Below are 24,341 nucleotides of genomic sequence, written 5' to 3' on the forward strand. Positions count from 1 at the left end.
CAAGGAGGTATCAGATTTCAGACCCATATATATATTATAATATATCTAATATAACTCGTGTGTGGGTTTACGCAAAAAGGCTTTACCATAGAACATTATGTTGCAAGCTCGTGATTGGGATGTCGTCTCGGGCGAGACGAGCATTCAAATGGTTTTATACATTCTAAATTTAAAATAACATGTACGGACCGACCACAAATAATAAATTATGTAAATTTAAGAAAAAAAATCTTAACAATTAATACTTTAATTTTTATTCATATTATTTAATTCCTTATTATAATTTATCTTTTGTGGTTTATTAAGTTTCTAAAATATCGTATTCGTTTTTGTATTGTTTACTGAAATAAATAAATGGTCGCTAGTGTGGAATATTCGAATATAATATTATTACTGGACCTACGAGACTCGATGTTCGATACTTGGCTTTCAATATCCCAAATTCGATACGATCGCAACATGTACACGTTCCGGCGCATAGTTCCAGAGTTCAGTCTAGCAAGTTTATGAGAAATTCATTTTTCAAACCGACTTCGTCCTAATCAGCTTAGGTTCCATCCGATTCCGTTCCGTGAACATTCCGTGACGCGTCGCAATTGCGTTACGCCTCCGTCTCGTCGCGGACGCTTCAGCTCTATTACGAGTATTTTGTCTTTCGTCGCTGCGGTTTATTATCATCATATCATTTTCATTACAATGTAAGGTTTTTATAATAGTTCGGTTTGGATCTTGCAGCGCCGTATGAACACATTACGTTTTGCAAAAGCATATAACTATTACAATTAGTACAGTCGCAGTAAGAAATGGTTCGTCACCATAAGATCTGTTTTCGCGTGTTCAGTATCAGCGATAATCTGCTTTACCGATCGAGAATGACATATTGCGTCGCAATGATTTGATGTTTAGATTCAAAAGGTACTAAGAACTTAAGACTTGATAAAGGAATGAATTTGAAAACTAACGAAAGTTTTCGTACTTTGACTCTAGATAAAAAAAAAACGGTTTGACAGCGAAGCCGAAAACAAGCAGCGCTTATTTCGTTTTTGGCATTTTCTAAACACACATTAAACGATAATAATCTTATCGACATGAAGACATTCTGATGTTAGTTAAATATTTCAACGAACGAGTAATCAATATTAGATAGTATTATGTAATTATCGTCTATTGTAAAGCATTTAATAGCGCAGCGTGGCGGCAGGTCTATTTGTATCGGTCAATTATTCTATCATGCGGCAATACTGTACACGGCTGCTACAATATGAAGTATGACGTGAGACAGCTAAATTACAAACTAGAAGCCCTAACGACACGTACTAATGCGGGATGGCTCACGACTCTAATGCACTGAGGCCATCTTGGTTTTTCACCTCTCAAAGAAGTAACTATAGTTTAATCATTAGACTCTTTAAGTATCATCAAGTCATGACTGCTTTATCAAAGGACGAAATACTATAAACATACAAAGGCATTAGGCATAGTACACTCTATTCCGCCGTCGCCATAATTTCCTTAGATCTGAACCTACGTACTATAGTATTAAACCTAAAGGCAAAATATTTGGTCCACGCATTGCACCTGTAGAGTGTACATTTACATAACCCAGCGAGCGCGGAAATGTATTACTCTTGCTTCAAGCACCGCGCTAACATAATAACTCCAACTGATAAAGCCCTTCGCTCTCTCTGTTTTGATAGAAACACAAGACTCAAAACATTTAAAATGCACTCGGATTTCCAATAATACGCAAATCAACAACAACAACAACAGTCTGTAAATTCCCACTGCTGGGCTAAACCCCTCCTCTCCCTTTGAGGAGAAGATTTGGAACATATTCCACCACGCTGTTCCATTGCGGGTTGGTAGAATACACATGTGGCAGAATTTCTATGAAATTTGTCACATGCAAGTTTCCTCAAAATGTTTTCCTTCACCGCTGAGCACGAGATGAATTATAAAGACAAATTAAGCTCATGAATCAGCGGTGCTTGCCTGGGTTTGAACCCGCAATCATCGGTCATGGACCATCTCGACTCATACGCAAATCACCAGATGTATTATTAATAAAGCTAAGTTACTCCTCGAAACGTTTTTCCAGATAATAGACTATACAAAACACTCTAATCTCAGCGGGATGCGAGACCCAGCGGAACAATAACTCGCACTAATTACATATACATATATTTTTGTCCCATATCCGACCTTTTACAATTAACAGTCAATATTTGTATCGTTTGATTAGAACTTCTCTCCATGGCAATAATACTTTACGCTAAAAGTGCTTGCACCGTTAGATTAACGACGGAAACGTACGAAATTCTGTTTATACTGCTTTATTATTTATACAAATAAGATAAGGCGATTGACATATAATTTTTAAATAAACAGTTTTCTATTACAGACTAATTATTGACTTAAGAATTGTTAACACCATTTTAATTATACACAAATAAGAATTAAAAATAGGTACCGAACATAAATTTGTAAATTTTATTTATCGCGCTTCGTAAATTAGCCGTCGCAAATCTGAGTTGTAACAAATGACACGCGTGTATTATTTAAGAAGCAATAAACACCGCAGACGTAGCGTTTATTATTTATTGCATAAGAACCTGTTCCTCGAGGCTTCGAGCCCATATGACGGAATACACAACGAATATTTCATACGACTATTTTATGCTTCGCAGCTTTAAAATTACGAGATAGTTAGACGCAACAACGTATGTGGGATCCCGGGGTGCACCCCCTCCCGGTCCTCACCGAGCGACCCCCAGCGCCGCCCGCCCCCCGAACTTGACCCGCTATGCCTTTCATTGCGTCGAATGCGATGCAAGTTCAAATTAGAGACTCACTTTTACGACTTTGTAATGATTTATATCGGTGAAATAATTCATATTATTGTACATTCGTTTAGATGTCCTTTTCCGTCGTTGCGGACGCGCCGGATAATGGCTACGTGTGGGCTGTCATCGCCGGAGATGGATCGCTCTCCATTACCAGTGAAACATCTGTACTGCTTGCGATTATTTCAATCAGCTGTCGAATGTTCGTGTATCGTTTTTGTCGCTGTTAATCCAGATAGTACAATTCTTAAGTCTACTCTATATTGTGTCTATGGCTATCAGTGGCTGCATATTTTTTAATTTAAGCCGTACTCTCCGCAGTCTATCTAAATTATTTTTATAAATAAAACATCTCGTCGTGATCTTATTTCAATTCAAAGAAGAAAGCTAACAAGGTTTCCCTTTGACGGCGCAGCCGACACCTGCAAAAGAAAAAAACTCCATGATTTTATTCGTTGCGACTTATTTTGTATTTACTTACCCGAGTTGCTTCAGTTGAGCTCGTTTTATTATTCAATAATTAATTCGCTGCGCTACCAAATATTTTATTTCAATTCACTTTTTGACATTACAAAGAGCCGCCTCTATATATTATCGATAGCAAATATTTAATTATTAAATAAAACCGACGCTCTCTGTGTCCATTTGATTCTCCGCTGACTTTATGCGACTTCCACAGTCAGAATTAGCGATAAACGATGAAGGTTTATATAATATGTAAGTAATAAATATTTTGTACAAATATGAGATAACGATGTCAGAGGCGCCGTAGAAATACTAAACGTTGATTAAAACACCAAGGCACCAATGCGCCGCCATCCACAACAAAGAGATTATTCTCATATGATTGTTGTTACACTAGCTCACTCTCCGTTCAGACAGTAAGACGGAGTATTGCTGTTTGGTGTCAGAATATCTAATGAATGGATGGTGCCTACCAAGACTTTGTATGCAAGTTTTGCACAAAGACCAACCAATAAGTAATTGTATACTTCACAAATATATGTAGTAAAGTCATAATTTATCAACTTTACCCATTAACGACATATTTATTTAAACAACTAAATGATATAAAATGAATTCTTTATTATTAAACTCGAGTAAAGTCGGGTCGCAAGTATTGTATCTGCACATACGTGACTGTGAATCAATCAATATACTAATGCAACATGAAAATTTTAATTAATTAGCAACGATATGAATATTTTAATAGCTCGTTAAGAGGCACTAATTTGTATAATCCTGGTAATTACTATTATAGTAATAAGCCCTCAACTAAACAGTAATACATGGTGACTGTGGAATACAATCTGACTCTGTAGATATCCCTCTTAGTTGAGGCAGTGTACCCTCCTCTAACGCATATACTAGCTATACCCGCGATTTGTGCGCGTTTGAGTTTTACAATAAAGTTCGTTTTGTAGCCTAAACCTAAGCCTGTAGGCAGACAGACAAAGACTGCAAAAACATTTTCGTGTATGTACCGTGTATACATACGTAGGCATTTAGTAAGAAATGGTTATTTTGGTATTACGAAAAGATTAAAAGCGATCCCACAGTTATTCTTTTCGAGAGAAACGAAACATCTGTGGTGCAACATGTCAGAACGTGTCAGTTGCATAAAATATATAAGTAATACTCTACATTCATCAATAATCGATATTCGAGTTCCATAAAACAGAAATATAGGTCAGTACTGCTTGCTTGTGTTTTTCGGATTCACGCAAATATCGGATCAGATTTATATCGAAGTTCCTTATTACTTTATTTTTATTTTTGGACGAAAAGTATAGTTGCCTTGCATTCTTTTAAGAGATAACCCGCTGAGTTTCTTTGGCCGGTGGTAGTGGTTCAATTGACCATCAATAAGAAAGTGTAATGCTTCTATATTCAATAAAGTTATTGAGTTTGAGTTTGATAAATCCTACGAAAATTTGTGAAATTCTTTACACTGGTACTCTTTTAGAGACCATTGCCAAATGATAACTTTATGCGGAAGGTCTTTCAAATATGACAAAGCTTATAATACGGTTTCTCTATTTGTATATATGTATGTAGATAAATTAAATTATGTAATTAAAAGATATTAAAAATTATACGGATTGCTTCATTTGCGTTGCATATTCAAATAAATAACTTTTCTGCGCAATAAGGTTGTACATAACGTTTTACAAATAAGTAAGTATTAGAAAATAAAACATGAGAGATATGTAGTCACGCGTTATAGCAAAATACGTGCATACGAGATAAATATATACATGCGATACAAGACATATATTCTTAAAAGCCTTTTTATAAATAAACTAAACAATGGCATTACTGAATAAGTTAACGTATTTAGATTAGTCCGACACAGTATTATCATACACAATAATTATATTAGCTGCAGTTTAGTCAACAAACAAATGAATGTAAAACTAGGCTAAGTACTCGGCAACTACGAAGTCAACTTCGAGAAGTATTCAATGATCGATGATTGCTCCGACGGTCAACAAAGGAAATGGGCGACTCGTTAGGACACATCGGTATTGGTATCCAACATATTTCATTTTAGCTAAATTAACATGTGTAAATATATTTCAAACAAAAATATTATACTAGACAGAACTATTAAAAGGTTCTTATATATCCTTAATTCATCAAGAAATAAAAATATACTTGTAATCCCTACTTTCCATTTGCATACGGTACTGAAAACGAGCAATGGTATACGCATATATAATAAGATACCGGGAAATATAATTAATTTACCATTTACAAAAGTTTAAAAGTTTATTAAGACTAAATTAATAAATAAATGTTATAGTTAATTAAAAGAGTACTTTTTAGGAAAAAAACGCCTGTTTTCATCACACGAATCTAATTATTTATTATTGCAAAACAGCATTGCAAATCTGTATATTTGAAAAAATTTTATAAATAAAAAAAACCGCCTTCAAAAATGAACTAAAAAGAAAAAAATAATCAGGTACATACATATCCAATTTACGATTTTTTAATCAAAATCAAAATCTTCGAGTAATTCGGTAACATACATAAAAAAAAGGCCCCGACGAATCGACGAACCTCCTCTTTTTTTTGAAGTCGGTTAAAAAAGCAACCATGTGAGTTTTTTGACGTTTCGTCTCGCTGGAGACTGCTCCCCGAAACATTGGTAGTATTTAATTATTGACGATTCAAAACGCTTCATTGTGAAATTTACTTGAATAAAATTGATTGGACTAGATAATGATGTATCAATTGATAACTAAACAAAGTCCGGGATTGCAGCCTCGCGTGATTTTCCGCCAGCCCCTGCTCCACGGTGCATATATCCGTCAGAACCCGGATAACATATCCAGTGAGTTCTTTGTTCCGACCCGGTAGATCGATACAGGCACTATTTCTGGCCTGGCTACCTATCTACTCGTCCTCAAGTACTGGAATACTATTATTATAATTTCAATACATTCGTTAGTTGATATTGTTTCACAATTATGTTTGCTGGCGTAAGCATAATATATTTCGTTAAACCGTATAAAGTTCAACGACAGGTGTATTATGATGAATCGAACATACTTCAATATATTTTTTGTTTCACGATACTTTTAGTGCAATTTTGTGATCTTCAATATAGTGTTTCAACTCATATGAAACTTACAAAATAAAAATGTTATAATGGTGCCTGGTGTTTTTTTATATGAATGTATTGCGATTTCAAACACTTCACGTTGATCAAGATTAATTCCTAATCAACTAATTTCATTGATGTAATTAAAAATCAACGGTGGCTTTGTTTTTTGTGATTGTTGTTGCATGGACCACCTAATGGTTAGTGGTCATCGCCGCCCACATACATCGGGATCATTCTATAAGAAATACTAATCATTTCTTATAACCCTTCAGGTATATGTTTTTAAAATGAGGTTTAAGATTTTAATAAGATATAATTCAATTCCAAAAGAGAACTCGGTAGTCAATTCTAATTAATAACATGGTTGTAGCAGTAAGACAAGCTACACAAAACGTGTAACCGACTGAGATGCACATTAAATACTTCGTATATGCTGTCTCTCTCGAGCGGCTTCAGGTAATATGTTAATCTATGGCTTTATACGTGGATTTAAGACGATAAGATTATTCTATAAAACTTTAGTAGACCGACTTCGTAAAGATTATTTATAGAGTTATAAACTGATTAAGAAGTCACATTTTCCGCGAAGACAAGAGGCTCAAGTTGAAGCCCTGGGACTGCTTATGTACCGTGAATAGTAAATCAAATGACAAGCTATTATATGCGCTGCGGCGTAAGACTTTAAGAGTTAGAGTACCGTGCCATACCATTTCTATATAACTGTTTTGTACCAATGGGAATGGAAAATAAGTAAAATTGATTCTTGCAATATTGCTTGTTAGCACAAATGTATTACGTAAAGTGACCACCACAGAAAAACCTCGTCGGTAAAAATATAAAATGTTTTCATCGGCGCTTATGAGATCACGTGTCCTGTACGACCACTAAGCTGCTACGGCCCTTGTGTCTGTAAGTCGGAACAGCATTACGAAATTAATCTCTGTTACAACAGCTGATAAGTGAGTGCTACCTGTCAAAATGGTAAATACAATTACCTGTAACTGAGATACAATATCAAAGTGTCTTTCACAAATATATATATATAAATACTAGTTGTCGCCTGCAGTTTCACTAGTGTTTCGGGTGTAGTTTGTCATGTGTCATGCAAAAAAGTAGCTTAAGTCCTTTTTTGGACTTCAATTTTGCTTAATACCTAAATTCATAAAATTCGGTTGAGCGGTCGGTCGTGGAAGAGCGACAGACAGACAGAGTTATTTCACATTTATAATATTAAAAATAATAATAATAATTAATAATAGCATATGTGTGACGTAGTTTTTGGCTCCGGCTTTAACAATTTCTCTTTTTTGTAAATGAAACAAATAGACCGTACAGTTATGGTATGCACATAAATAAAATGCCTTAAGAGCAGTACAATATCAGTCAAAAATTAATCATTACATAAGTCAGTCATTTAAAAACGATTGAATCGTGAACGCAATCGACCGGCCGCGAGTCCCGCTGCCGGTGCTTAATTAGAGCGCTATTTTAACAAACGCAACGTTCGCGTAGAACAAATATTACTCCGCGGAGGTTTCTCTGCACCGCTGGCTAATTTCCAAACATACAGTGATAGTCGAGATGTATTTTAATTGCACTTTTAGCTTCTATGCTAAAACTAAATGGGAGTGTTTGAGGAACATGATCGTACATTCAATACGTAATAGGGGTATACAAATTACCCGGTAGGAGCTGTTGCGTACAACCGTCTGGACGTAACCACCCTCTCATCAATTATAGCCAAACATCTACTCTCTGAACTCTATATTGATGTATGTTTAATGTTACGGCTTCATGCGTGAGCGAGCGAATTTGATGTGCAGATAGATCCTGTAGAGGGCGTCGCATTACTGGCATAGAAGAAGAACATATGTGTAAAAATGCCTGTAATCATAATTTAGAATGCAACAGCGCGGTTGTCGACAGTTCTAGAGCTGGAGTATAATGTATAATAAAGTCTTGGTCCGCAAATCTAAAACGTTGACGAGGAAAACAATTTAACAAAAGTGCGACATTTGCGACGCGGTGTCGCGGACCTCGACACTTCTTTTAGGTATTTCTCAGAAACGGTCTTCTAAATAATTTAATTCCGTTTCGAAAAACCGCTAAGCTGGAATACGTTGTAGTCATCGTTTAAAAATAATTTTATCTGTAATCGTTATGTAACGCGCTATTATAATTTCCGTTAGTTGATTTCGTGACAGATCAGTTTAAGAAATTTAAGAGACACACGGCTGTATCTTAGACAGACCTGTCTGTAAGTTTACAAACACTTTTATATATTAGTATATCTACTTGTATCCCCGTTGTAGTAACCTAAATATAAGTATGCACCAAATTATGACTAGAGTTTTAATATTAGCTCGAGGGCCATAACAGTATATGCGAAATCAATTTTGTCTGGAAAAGTGTCACGTTTGCCCGAGGCTTCGTCCGCGTTAAAATAAAAAATATTTTATTTTTACGTACTGCGCAAACTTTAACAGCAGAGCCGAGCCACGTCTTTGTAGACTTTATAGTTCTCGACGTTTCGAAACCGCTACAAGTATAAACTTCGCGTATCAATATATTTTATTTCATATCCACAGAACTTTTGCCAAATAGATTGCTTAGATTTTCAAACCCAAAGTGGTAGCAGACTGGTACACTCATTGACAACTGATCACCTTCTCAGATCTTGTAACTCGTACCTTTGTATTTCTTTCCTAATGAATATATTTATTTTTAGTTTAGGTAGGTCATAACTTTTGTTTGTTTTCTATCCATAAAATATTATTAAATATTTTATATTATTTTATATCGAAATAAGATGTATATATATTTATTGACCAACATAGTCTGATGTGGCCCAATGGTTAGAACGCGTGCATCTTAACCGATGATATCGGGCAAGCACCACTCTCGTCAGTGAAGGAAAGCATAGTTAGGATACCTGCTTGTGTTTAATTTCATCGAAATTATGCCACATGTGCATTCCATCAACCCGCATTGGAACAGCGTGGTGGGATATGTTCTAAACCCTCTCCTCCTAATGGAAGAGGAGGCCTTAGCCCAACAGCGGGAAATTTACAGACCGTTACTCTTATTGTTACTGAACAATATAGTCAATGTTACTAAAATTATAATCATAAGTAAATATATTTGCTTGAAAGTCTCACAGCGCAAAGCAATATTTGATGAATAGATAATCGATATGACTGCCGCACAATGTTCTCTTCCTTTCACAATTTTTCAATAAAAGACATTTTCTTCGGTATATTTTTAATATTCATGCATCGAGAGCCACGAAATCCTCAAAGGGCCCGTCGTGACGTCACACGTAAGTATCCAGTGTCCTCGCTAAACTCGACGGAAGAATCTCGGTCAATCCGAATTCAATTTGCGCCCAACCGATACATTGGCTCTTTAGACCTACTTCACAATGTACTCACATTTTCTGTTTACGTTCGACCATTTTTGCTGGATTACTACTAACTGGACTAAAGTTTTAATAAACAAAAAAAAAAAAACCAACAAATGATTGTTATCCAAAAATATATTAAAATAGTTTCGTACTCACTAAATTTTTCCATAAAAATAACTATGAAAACAATATAATAATTAATAATACAAGAATATTTTTATTTATTTCTTCTTAATATGTTATTTTCCTGTTAGTCTCACAGGGCGAGTAGGGATTAGACATCGCTTCGAAAATTGACCTGTCGTGCCCCTGAATAAAGTCCATTTTGAGACTAAAGACGTAGTGGATAAGAGGAAGAGGTCCGTTCGTAGCACTTGTTTTGGATCGTCGTTTCCGGCGGCGGAAGGTGTGGAACCCAAGCCAGTATGTGTGAAGCGTGTAATCAGCTACTGGACGCGGTGGGCGTTGGCTGTCGGGCATCCTGTTGTCGCCTCGCAGGATGTGCGGAGTCTGGAGGTTACCTACGAGACGACGTGTTCATATTAGTAACGGATGTTGACTAATATTTTCGGACTCGCGCAGGTTAATGAGAAAGTCTATAAAATAATAATTCACTTTTTTTTACCTTAAATAAAATTTCTTTTTAGTATTTCGTTCTGCCACATATAGCGACATACGGTATAATAACAATTGACTGCAAGTTTATTCATGTAGCTTGTATGGCTTATCGTTGTAGCTGTAATGTTACCATTAAAAATATTTTGTGGAAAATAACTTAGTAACATGCAAATTCTTATGTTTTCTTATAATATTTTGGTGATATTATCTCTGAATTCAACTTTAAAAATAGTTAGTAGACGAGAGTCAGTTTCAAGATTATAATAATAGACGAACAAGATGCGCGCCGTCAACAACTCAACTCATATAAATATAATCGTTAAGTATTCAATTAATATACTGTTAGCAATAGTTATATCCTGAACGCTCAATAAAAATGATGTCTTTATTGAAGAACTGGTTGTACAATAATTACAACGTATTATAGAAATTATAAAGCCGTTAGATGACATCGGGGCGCTGAAAGGCGACAAAGGATTGCATTATGGTCGAGATGCAATTAATGCGTGTCGAGTGCACCGACGGCGGCGGGGCGGTGGGGGGCGGGCGCGTGACGCCGCGTGACGGGCGGGACAGCTCGACAGGGCAGCGCGAATAAACTTTGCCCTCCTTCTGCCTCGTATCTATGCCCATTGTTACACGAAAAATTCCGCGCGGAATTGTTCAGTCGACACGTGTAAATTGTTTTAAATCGAAAAGTATTGATAAACCTAATTAATATTTCTGCTAAATCCACGACCACTCACGGAGGTTTCGAGGATATTCAATGGGTATAAGTGCAAGTTCGATTTCAATCGCGATCGGCAATCGAGGAAACGAAACGAGTCGCTTGCTTTCACTCACTCAAAAACGGCTAATTAATTCAACCATTGGAAATGAATAGGGCTCGCTTTACAAAAATTGACCGCTTCTGAGAGGAAGATCATTTAAGTTGGAACGATAGCTGAATGTAGGTCGAACCGGTTCGTAGTCATAAATAAATACGAATTAATTGCGCGTGGTAATTACCTTATGACCGTAAAAACTATGCTGGTGGCGGTATGGGTTTTATGTCACGGTTGTTTGGATGATATTGAAATATCACAACTAATGCTCACTACACACTGAACAATCGCACGTGACATTGGCGAAATAATCTGTGCCCTCTCGACACCAATAAAAGACAAAAAACCTTTGATATTTTGAGGAGTGTCGTTATTAAGCATGTGCAACCCCTCTATTTAAGACACATGCAAAACTACCTAATAATATAAAATCTGAAAGGAGTAATGTTAATCATGTTTTACTTGTTACGAATAATCAATTTTAAAATGTAAAATACGACAATTTAAAATACATTTACTTGATTGATAAATATTTTAAGCGATATTTCTTTGATGTCTAATACAAAAATACAACATACTAAAACTTCACGTCGCTGTTTTATTTGTTGGTGGAAATACAAAATACTGTTTTTTTAATTACATATTTATAACACGTCTTCGCGCATGGAGCGCGAAAGACGAGGTCAAAATCTGTAAAGCAGGGCGGCAGTGCGGGCAAGCTTATATTTATTTAGGCCTATGCATCTACATGTAATCGCAGCAAGGTTTTCTTTCTAGAGCGCGCTCGTCCCGTGGGCTTGTTTCGACTTCGAGAAGACGCCGATTGCTTGACTAAAAGTCTAATGCACGGCTTACATATGCCGTAAAACCCAACCCGCGAAGACCAACGAATATGTTAATATATGTATAGAGCGATTCGAATTTGTTTGCCTGCAAAATAATATTGTATACATAAATAAATACCATTAGTACAGCTTTGTGCTAATTAATCTCGTTGGCACTGCTCTCTACTAATCGCCTGACTGTAGGCAAAGGTGGCCTTTCTTACAAGAATATCAAAATATATCTGTACAAACGACATCTTGTAACGCTTCTCTTGATTTTCATTATTGTAATGACTTTCGAAACAAGGCTACCAGATAAATGCTACGTCAAAGACTAGAAATGAAAGAGTAGTGCTTTAGTAACTTCACGACGATTTATCCAGCAGCACGATTGTTATATATTCAAATATCTATTCAATATGTGGTTAAAGTAAACGTTGCAGAAAACAATATCAATTCGGGCGCGATTTAACTTGTGTCAATCAATACTCCAAAGCAAATTCCCCGTGTACCGTGTGCTAAGTTTACAGCGGCTTGAGTTTATCACTGTTGTCAACTGAAGTATGTGGACGGAATGCATGTCGTGAGTCTATTAATGATTGTCTCGGCTTCGCTTTACAGCTCACTAGCTCTCTTGGTAATTACGGAAAAAAATGGCGCATTACTGTGTGACTTACTCGTTGTAAAATAACGTTTGACTCGTGACTTGATAGCCATGTATATGATACTTAAACATATAATATGTGATTGTTATTTTGTTCACGCCGTGAAACCGAGGCTAGCGGAACAATGACCTCTAGTACTACTTACATACCTACATACGTAATCCTCTAAATAGATTAAAAAAGCTTTGCAATTTTGAAGCTCATAAATATGTAAGCAGCTCTAAAGCTTCATTACTAAATGATTATCTTAGTAGCTTATTTTAAGTTCATACCTTATTTCGTCCAGAAACTAAAGTTGGAACGAAACTTCCTCTTGGTCACTGCAGACTTAGACTTTGAAATTTACAGTCGAATATAAACGCAAATTCATAAAGTAAGCCTGTTCGTACATGTGCGCCTCTATGTGACGTCTACCTGGATTTCAACTAATTGTACAGTCCAATTCATTTAGATTTGTCAGAAGCATTAGCGAACATTCAACAAGTTAGATTAATTCAGAGAGGCTTAAGGTGCGTTTCCACTGTAAATACTGGCGCTGTAACTATTTTAACTCGTTCACATCACCGACAATTTTGTTATTTTTTATCGATTTTTAAATTTATTATTTACAAGTTAGGGTCAATAGGTGTCATGGTTTCGACATTTTATGGTGTTGAAGAATCTATACCCATCCACCTCCACCTCTAAAGGTTGAGGATGACCAAACAAACGATGGATGGATTGTGGGAAAGAATATATGGTTAGAAAGAGCGTTACTTGTGAGATGACGTCTGACAGGGAAGTATGGAAGGAGAAGACATGCGCCACAGATGCGACCAAACATAAAATTGGGATAAGGACAGGATGATGATGGTTACTGTCATTACACATTGAAAACGCATAAGTTGCGATTTCTCGTTTTATGGAAACGTAGCTTAACAGTATACCGATGTTCCGCGCTAATCCCTGTCACGCGGGCTATGTCAATTTGACTTAGTGTTCCCGTATTAATGGATGGATGTGTTGCGAGCCATCCGATCGGCTAAACGTCTCGTGTTGGTGCAATACGTTCGTGATTAATTTCATTTTGACAAAGGACTATACGCATTCAATTACAATATATTGCACGGCACTATATTACCCAGATAACGCGGACCTATACGTTTAGTTGATTATGCTGAGATTTGTTATCCTGAATCGAGGTATTTTAGTCAACGTCAAAACGGAAACCGTGCTTTGTAAATACTTCGTTGAGATATGAAGGTCAAACCGTATCGATCGAGCTCCCACAGCGCGCTGCAACCATAGCAATAGTTATAGACTTTCAAAATAATACTTTGTAAATTTACTCTTTTATGGGTTGTTATGCAACATTTATTTAACGTCCATTACGCGCTTTCGTATGGCACGACACACTGTCCTGTCATCTTCAAATATATCTTTCTTCCTGTCTTCTTTTTTCTTGTAACCACTTTCTGTCGAATCTAATTTGCTACATCTTTCTCAATTTTAATTATTAGTAACATCCATATTTTTTTTTACTTTATCTTATTATTTATTTACATTTCCAGCATGACAGGTCATATAGTGATCTATAGCAATGTCAATAAAAATTAGAAGTATCCACATGATACTTTGATTAAAAATCATATGCTAACTCGGTTTTCATACACGATCAGCATCTTTGCCAAGTTTTTGAAAGTGGTAAGGTAAGTGGCACATTTGACTAGACATATCGCAATTAAAATGCTGCTATATTGTGCTATATACTTTTATCTCAAACGTTTTGAAACTGATCATCAATAACAATTTTGTTTAAGAAAAGATTTCCACACCTGGGCGACGAATCAAACGAAGAGTTACTGGGAAGATCAAGATGCCTCTCCAAAATGTATCTATTATGTGAAAATGTAACTTTTTATATCTGAAATAATGGGTCTGGTTTAAAAGGGTATTGACAGTGAAAATATTACTAATAATTTCCGAAAACTAAAGTAAGACGTAAATTCTCAGAAAGTTATAGGAGCGTCTTGTAACTTTTGGTTTAGCTTAAATAAGTCAGCGCCGCCACTCGACTTGAAGCGTCACTGACTTTATATGCAGCTATGTTATATCTGGCGACGTCTAAAGCCCGCTCTGCACATTCACACTCGGGCGCCAGTACTATATTTAATTAGTCCAAGCTTCCTGCCTAGATTACAGGAATGCTTTCAGGTAGAAATCTAAGCTGGTTAGATGCTGTGACTTAAGTATTATCCGAAATGCGATCGATATCTACATGATTATACTAATGTCCTATTGTACGAAGATATCGACAGAGGATCAGTGGAAACGGTGATACGATCGCTTTGCATTCATGTTGGATTAGAGTCGGCATTCATAAGCTATAATTATGCGCTAAATCTACTACATACGTAGCAACTCCTATCAAATCCCTTCTAAAATAATCTGTGTAATGCGTACACAGACTAATCAAAGACTAAGCACCACACACGGCATCTGCTCTTATATGAATGGAATCGGATCGGAGGGTTTTTTGCGTAACAGCAGAGCCCGTGTCGCGCAAAACTGCTTATCTTTCCATGCGTTTTGTTGTTGATCTGTCTATACGACTTTTCCTGTACGTTTACAATATTCTATAACACGTTTGGACTCTTTCAATTTATAAGTTTCATCATCAACTTTTAAATCTAACAACCAGCGGTTGGTAGTGCATCGATGGTGGACTTTCGTATGGTGCTTTCACGTTTTGAAACGGAAGTATCAGCAAAATTGATTTCTTAAAACCAGAGTAATTCTAAATCGCTTTATTAAAATAAATATAAAACAAATCTTAAATAAATCATAAGCGAAGCAACTTTACATTAATTTTATAAAATTTGAATTTAATAAACAAGTTTTTTTATAATGTTACGCGTAGAATTAAATGGTTGTAGCTAATCAATACCGATTGCTAATAAAATAATCATAAAACTGCTTATTTCTTTATAACAACTAATCAGGAAGCCAATCGCCATTAACAGAAGCCGGTTTTTTAATTAAAACATAAAATGAAGATTTCATTCTGTTGTTTATATTCATTCGTATTTATTTTGTTGTTTCGGGTACAGGCGAGACGGCTGATGCAAATAACTTAATTTATGGCCCGATTTATTGCGTTATATGATCGGGAACAAATCAGATTTGCATGCGATTAGCGTAGTGAGGTTACTTTCAACTTCGTTTGCTGTCGATTGTTTCCGGAACTCTCTATTGTAGCAGCGCTCCCTGCGTGGTTACGAAGTCCGGGGTGACCGTCACTGCAACACAAACAGGATCGAGTGCATTTTATTACAATATGAACTACGAAACAAGAAATAATTGTAACACTTTTAAATATTAATTTTTTTAAAGGTCATTCGAATTATTCCGTGTTCAGCGGCGTCTATAATAATTATAATGCTACGTTAATAAAGGCTCATCAATCCAATCAACGCATAACCTAAAGTTGAAGTAGTAGTAGCTTTGTATTATTATGTAATGGCTTAACATAGTAGGTTCGCACCTCACACCTATATAATATAAAGTCATCTACTTTAAGTTATTATATTATTAATTCACTATAAAAAGCTTTGCATGTTTCTTTAAAAAAAAATAATAGCGCGGAGCGACCTTGTCTGATTTACTACTCCCGTGCAGCCTATCGGTTTGTAATTTTCGTTAATACGATAGTATACGTGTAAGGAGGAATGTTTATATGCAGGTATAATTTGTAATTGTTTTATTCAAAATCGGTGAAGCACAATGATATTTTATCCGTATAGTGTCCATATCTGTAAACTGTGTAACTGAAAATTATCTTTAAAAAAAAGCTGTAGAAAAGTATCTAATAGTGTACACTTGAATGATTCAAGAGAGAATAACTGAGATATTACGAGTGTATATCGTAATATCTATACATTATATATATAATATCTATTATCTATATACGAGATACACTTGTAATATCTGTCATTACGAGTCTATCTTGAATGATATATTTTATCCATAAGAGATAATTAAAAACATAATTTGCGAATCTACGTAATGGAATGCATGAGTAATCCTTAATCGGATTAATACGTTATATAGATTAAAATATATTTTAATAAATAATTCGGATTATTACTCTAAAAGATATCGCCAATTTCGAACCACAGCAACTCGCTGAAACAATAACATTACGACCTCGGCAGTTAAAATTAATTAAATTTGAATATATACTCATCTGTCATATCACAGCGGCGGCCATTTTTTATCCACATTATGATATATTACGGAAAAAATAATAACAACAAATGTTGAGGAAGCTCTGATTCTTTTTATATTAACTTATTTTAATTATTATTTTAAAATTTGGAAAGAAGTGATTATGCCGTACAAATATAATAACTTATATATTATTTTACAAGTAAGTCCGGTAACGATTGCCGAAAGAGGAATGAATGTAACTCAAACAAAGCCATTTCACGTGTATCCTTAACTAATGGTATCATATTCGGTGCGCGCTCTGTTGCATCACAGCCGAACGAAGAACAATGAACGAATTGAACATGTAGTTATAAATAGCACATATAATGCCCTAGTATTCATATTCGGTCAGGTGGGATGGAGGCGGCCGGCGCCCCTCCGCCGGCGACCCCTGCAACTGTAGAACTTAATTTACGTGCCTGCATTCGGAATACCGCACGAGACCTCGCGATGAGAAACTCTGCCCCATTGTGTAGTCGACGAGCCGTCAAAAATCTATTTAATCAGATTCGCCAACTCTGAGCGACCCGCTCGTACATTTCTATTGAATTAAAATATAATGCCCCTCAACATACGCGTTGTGTTATGTCATAATCGTTAGTAAATCTTTGATGTTGTGGCTCATGTAATATCTTCGACGATATAACAAAGAGTTTAATAAACGTAATCCATTCAACGTAGTAGTCATTTTTATAATTATATTCTCTAAGAGAAAACTAAGATGGACTTATGGTTTGTTTTACTATAATGATAATGGAAATGCGCCTAGTGTTGAACGTATTGATAAAAGTTTGTTTTTAATGTCAAAAAGTACATCATAATACTAATTATTTTATTTGAGATGTTTTAATCGTAAGTCAAAAGCGTTGCAGCGCGCTCTGTCGGGTTATATTTTCCGCGTGGGTCGCGGGGTAATGATGTATAACGCTGTCTGTAAAAAGTTTAGCCAGGCAAATCCAATCTGTAATCGAATTGGAAGATCCTGAAAAAAGCGAGTTCGAACCAACTCTTCAGAATTACATATTAATTAATGTCAACTAAGAGCAATGTCTTATTGTGATATTCAAAATATAAACACTTGTGAAAAAAATAAGTTTCAAACTAGTTAAATATATTACATTGGTAATCTCATAGTATTGACTACAGGTTTTCCGACATGTATATGTATAGTATATGCAGGTGGGGCTGGGCTTAACACGAAATCCGATCATGTTGTTCAAACATTATATTTCATTTAAAATCTCCCCGTCAATATTGCGCTTTGATAAATAACGAAATATGTATACGAATCTGATGATTCAAATTTAAACGCAATATTCGAATAATTAACTGCATCAAACATGCATAATCACAGGAAACGTGTTTGTGTTTGTGTTGCTGAAATCATCCTCGCTAACGTCGCCCCATTAGCGGGATACGAGCCACTGGCGCACTCACACCGCCGGGAATATTCACGTATTTAGCTTTCGAGATTGATATAAATGTAATAGATAATTTAATTAAAGTCAGATTTATATTGTCAGTATTAATAGAGCACGTCTTTAACATGTCATGAATGATAAGTCTCATTCGTGTCCTTTTATAATACATAAATAGATAGGTTTTCCTATTTTCGATGATCTTGCTATAAAATATATGTAAGTGCTTTATCAATTTCTATACATTAACTAATTACTAAATACGCAGTTTTCATAATTTATTGTTAAAGAAACACCTGTATAGTCTTTAATTAGCCTGTCGGTCTAAAGTGATCTCTAAATACATTCGGGTACGGTCGGTCGGGTCGGTCGGCAGCGCGCCCGTGTGCACGGCGACTCACACGGACTCCCGTCCATGATTGGTGATCTATCACTGTCCCTCTCCGACCAGTATTTCAACCGCGCTATCGGTACAAACTATTTTTCCTCGCAAATGCGAAATGTTCAGCTTTGATTATTGATTTTCATATCAACCTTCCCACGCAGCACCCGTCCCATGGAATAAGAATAAACAATTCACTACGCTCAAAATATTGAACTCTAATAAGGCAAAAAGCGTAAAAGATAATTAGAGTATTTGTTTTCTATGTATTTACTTGATTCCTTTGTTGCGTAGCCTTTATATAACACGAAGAAGACACGTGTACAGTTAGCATAATAATTGTAATTAATAGTTTAAACTTATGCTAATCTCCTGCGAGCGACGTGTCGCGCTTGTGATTCAATAGTATAATAATTACGTAACAGACAAACATGTCTCTTATTCCGCACAGTTCACGGTACGGATACGCTCAAAAAATATCGATGACCGAATACCAAATATTATAAAAGTCCGGTTAACTCGATGACCTCTGTGAGTAACTTATGCAAGGGTTTGCGGAAAGGCAACTACGAGCACTAAGACAACAGCGAACGCGGCCGGTAGGCTGTATTGTATCTCTATAGTTACATAATATATCTCCGCTCGTACTTCAACTCAACAAGTCGCCGACATTTCACTTGCAAGTACTAAGTGTTCCTCCGTATACAGAGTAGTTAGACATAACTTAGATGTCTTATATATAAATGTCTCTGTATCGTGTGCACTCGTAAGCCACATATCCGATTAAGTTGGAACTTTGTACAGATGTTGACTTGCGTGCAGCTTCTGGTATAGAAGATTAAGTTGGTGGAGCGCGCCGTACCGATTCATTGCTTACAAATAAATACCCGGCTACATGTCGTGCAATAGCTACTATTGCTAGCGTATTCAATACTAATTTTATTAGTGTTGTATTTTTGTTGAATGCAACTTAATAATTTTTGAGTTTACTTTTGTCTCTGTGTCAATAAAAGTGTCCATTTGTAAGTAAGTGGGCAAAACACATGATTTTTACAGAAAATTACTAAAATATTCATAATTTGATATTAATAACATATTTACACAGTTCATCTCCAATTCTGAGGTGTAAAAACAACGTAAGTAAACACACATGCTAGTTGTTATTTTATCAATTTATTAAATTTAATAGAAGTCATATCAACTGATGGCTGTCTAAATAAATTATAATTCCATATTTCATTCAATCGCGGAAACAGCTAAGTGATTAAACGTTGCTTATACACTGAAGAATTGAGAAATCTGTTGGCACATATGTTTGCACAACAAGGCCGAGTATTAGTTACGTGTTATTCTAAAGACAAAAATATATTTTAAAGCTTGTTGAATATTAACCATAATTGTATTCCATTTAATGGGCTAGTAGAGAGCAAGGTACTTTACAGGCAAAATTCTCAAGGATGTCACTACACTGCCTATACAGCTTTGATTGAAGCTCTATTCAGGCCTGGACACACCACGAACCCCTGGTCAGTTCAGACGTGATTATTTGTGTAATGTGTTTAATTGTAAATACGTAATTCAAAGGGAAGGCTTGAAATATAATTTCCGAACACAAATTTACCGCATAAATATAATATTATTAATTGCATCATAATACTTTACTTAATTAGTTAATGGTGTATTTAATGAAATATCGATAAAGATGTTCCAAATACTATGTACTCATCTCGAGATCTCCGAAATCATAGGTCAGATTGACTTGGAATTTAGCTTAGTTAGGTCGTTAAAAGGAGTCCTCAACGTCAAAACTCATTAAGCAGGGTTGGATCGTAGCCCGACATTGTCAATCCGTTCAAATACATTGCTTTTTTGTCCTTTCATATATTTCAAATATACCATGTATACTATATATACTTTCTGTGTGCTATCATTCTATGCGTCAGTGACGTCCATTAACCATTGGGTTAAAATGAAGACCTATGATTAAGAAAGTATTTTCGAGAACTTGTACATCAAGTGAGAAATAAGGGGAAGTTTTATGATTTTTTTAAGACGATTTGTCGAGACGAGCATTTAGCTGCTTATAATCCGATTATTATACATTCATAGTTATTACTGTACAATTGATCTTATAACTCGACTTATCCCCAAAAACTTGCTCCTGTCATCTTACAATTTCGTATATGATGTAAGCAAATAATTTATTACCGTGTCGTGGCGACGCAGTGAAAACAGCCTCGCGTACACCCCCCCCCCCCTCTACTCTGGTCTGTATACTTGTGACATTCACCGACTGCGTCTACAGGCGCATGTGACCACTATAGTAAAATTGTTTGTAAAAAATGTATACTTAATTTTTTTTACGTTATACATAACACACACACACAAAAATTACAAAACTAATTACTTAGAACTACCAGTGTAGGATAAAAGTCCCAAAATTAAATAAGAAATGAATAAAGTATTTAAAGAAATAGAGGCGCACTAGAAAACCTTTATAAAGTAAATGTTATGCCATTGCGATATGACGGTTTACCATCTACATTCTCCAGTTATACTTAATATGAATAAATAAATGAATCGACCCAAGATATGTTACTGATAGAGACGACAGGAGTAAATCATAATACCTCTTAAATAAAGCCTTAAATTTATTTTTGTGTTTAGGTCTTATCCATCAATGCTCTAACTCATCTGGTTGTTAGAAACCATTTCTAAGCAAAAGTCAGAAAGATTGGCCAATGATTTATTATTTGTTACAGGTGCTTTCTTAGTCTTGACTTACCCTCATTTCCTGTTCGCGGACTTCAGGTACAGGAACGGCGTCGTTGGTGTCAGCCCCTCAGAAGACAAACACAAAATTTTTGTTGAGCTGGAACCAGTAAGTTCAACTTATTACACTATAGCAGTAGAGGCGCCTGGGAAATATTGAATTAATAACAATGTTTAATTTAAATTGAATCATACTAAACATCTTATCAATTTAAACAAGGAATTAGTTTAAGATTGTTAGTTATTAATAAAAACATTTAAAATATTTCTCACATTTTAATTTGCAAGGAAACTATAAAGCTAGTTGAAGCAACTTGTTAACTAGGTTATGTCGGTTTGAAATAATCGAAATACAAAAATCCATCAAATCCTAATGGAAGGAATGTCAACTCAAAGAAGAGAGAGGCAATATCACAGCAGTGTTTCTGTTCCAGCGCACGGGGACCGTAGTTCGTGGAATGAAGCGAGCGCAATTCAACATCTTCATGCGTCAAATCACTTCGATACCCGCCACGCAAAACTTGCGGACAACACTCACGCCCCTGGTTTGGGTGGAGGAGGTCAATATTTTATTGTCTACGTTTTTTATTGAATATATTTAAAAATCAGCTTCTTCTCATCATTTGACGTATTTGTCGTTATCTAATTTTGCAGTCTGTGTTTTCAGGACCTTAATATAAAAATACTAGTAAAGAACCCCTCGACAATATTAATTACAATCATGTACACGAAATCCTGATATTTTTACATCAGTTATCTAGAATACTCGTCAAATTACCTTAAGTAAATTTAGGTCAGATTAGAGTAATGATAGACGATACCTCATCTCATTTATGTTCACCTCTACACTATACTATTATCATAAAATATATACATATGTCACCGTAAGACTACAAACATAGTTAGATTATATCGTATGATTGCAATTTAACGCATTATTTTTCGCTATGTTGGATATTTGTAATCTTACGGGTCAGTTATAAGATGTAAAATTGTACCAGTGGTAGAATTTTATGCATGGATAGTTAATGGCTTCAAGTTCAAACGTAACAGTGCTGTGTTTCGGTTTCAGTGGCATATGAACTACAAAGTGCAGTAAGCAGATACAAGTGTCATTTCATTTTTGATCTCGTTGTTTGCGGTGCAGTTCTGTATAGGATGACCGTTTAATACACTTGACTTTACAGCACTTTTAATTGAATTGATATAATTTAAAACAAATATCAGATTCATGTAAATCATGGATTTATATATAAGTGTAGTTAATCAGACGTGGTTAAATTTTTTTTTCAGTATATTTCCCCAATGTATTAATGGGGAGTGACCTAAAGACAAGCTTCTTTTTTCAGGGCATGTCCCTACCCGATGAGTTCGTGGACATGTTGAAGACACGTCTGCTACAGAGGCTGAGGCTGGTGGATATCCTCATACCCGTTATCATCGCCGTATGCTGCCTGGTGGTAGTCATCGGCGTGGCCATATTAATCCGTTCTAGGTCTGTGAGGAAAAAAAATGACGTCATTAACGGTAGAGAGAGCATACGACCTGCGACGTGATTGTCTTATTATTAATAAATATGTTAGCATTGTTACCAGTTTATGCGTTTTATTTATAACTCCAACTAAACCATTTTAAACTTTGTGAGCACATATTAGATGTATTTTTTCGTAAATAGAAAAGGGAATTATTTCTACCGTATACCTCCACATTGATACCGTACTGTACACCGATATTCGTACCTGCTTCAAAACATGAGTATTTTAAAGTACAATCAGTTATGCCTTTCCATCTCCTCTCTAACATATATCTTTATAATCTGAAACGTATATGTATTTGACAAACTTAAAATTGGTCTAATGTACATTAATTATAGTTTTATAGTAGAAGTTTCTTAAGTGCATGGCATTTCGATTTACATGTTAACATGTAAATCGAAATGACGTTTTACATTACTCTGCGCACATCATTTTTTCTAAATATTTTGTAACTATGCTTATGGTGTTTCGAAAACTATAAATAAATAAATAGACATAAAATTAAATAAAATCCACGGAACTGGAACTTAAAGTCGTTTTTTATAACCTAGTCTATGTATATATATTTAATCAATCAAATCTTATTAACAGTTTTCAAAATCTTTATAAAGAGTGTAGTGTGTTAGTGTAGTGTAGTATAGAGTACTAGAAAGGTTCGTGCGGATGACCGAGACTGAAACATAAAAAACAAAAAAAGATATCAAATATTAACTGCTATTAATATCCCGGGAAAGTTAAAATTACAATAAAACCTGTTCATGATTATAAATCTGTAATAGTAGCAACCATAACTTATTAATGTATGGAGTAAGACCATGGGCAGGGGAGGCGGTGGGGTGCGGTGTTCATGTTTAATACACTCATATTGGCCAAATATTGCCGGTAGAGACTTCACCTTCTTATCTTGTTACTTTGCAAACATTTATACGACTAAAACAAATGTCTAAATATGAAAGCCTTTATAAAACATATAATGAACACAAAAACCAGAAATCAATATATTTTATATGAAATGGTGAGCTAACAAGTTTCCTATATATACGCTTACAGTTTAATTTACAGCTGAAGAATAGTCGCAAAGACGTGGAAAATTTCTTGTGGGTACTTAACTTACCTTGTAAGCAAGTAAGCATGTTTGCTTTAGTGGCGTGGATTATAATTTACTTTTGTGATTTAAAACCAAATTACTTCATAGT

At 35.4% G+C, this 24,341-nt stretch overlaps 1 protein-coding gene across 1 annotated transcript in view; it reads left to right on the plus strand.

The window, feature by feature from the left end:
• The window catches only part of LOC124543162 (sensory neuron membrane protein 2-like), an 83,330-nt gene extending 60,126 nt beyond the window's left edge, over positions 1 to 23,204 (plus strand). The window contains exons 7-9 of the mRNA XM_047121234.1: positions 21,601 to 21,719; positions 22,045 to 22,170; positions 22,960 to 23,204. Coding sequence (XP_046977190.1) covers positions 21,601 to 21,719; positions 22,045 to 22,170; positions 22,960 to 23,166 — 452 coding nt within the window. The 3' untranslated portion in view covers positions 23,167 to 23,204. The remainder of the gene's footprint in view (positions 1 to 21,600; positions 21,720 to 22,044; positions 22,171 to 22,959) is intronic.
• The last annotated feature ends 1,137 nt before the right edge of the window (positions 23,205 to 24,341 follow it).

This window comes from Vanessa cardui, chromosome Z (genome assembly GCF_905220365.1).
Source record: "Vanessa cardui chromosome Z, ilVanCard2.1, whole genome shotgun sequence".
Lineage (NCBI taxonomy): Eukaryota > Metazoa > Arthropoda > Insecta > Lepidoptera > Nymphalidae > Vanessa > Vanessa cardui.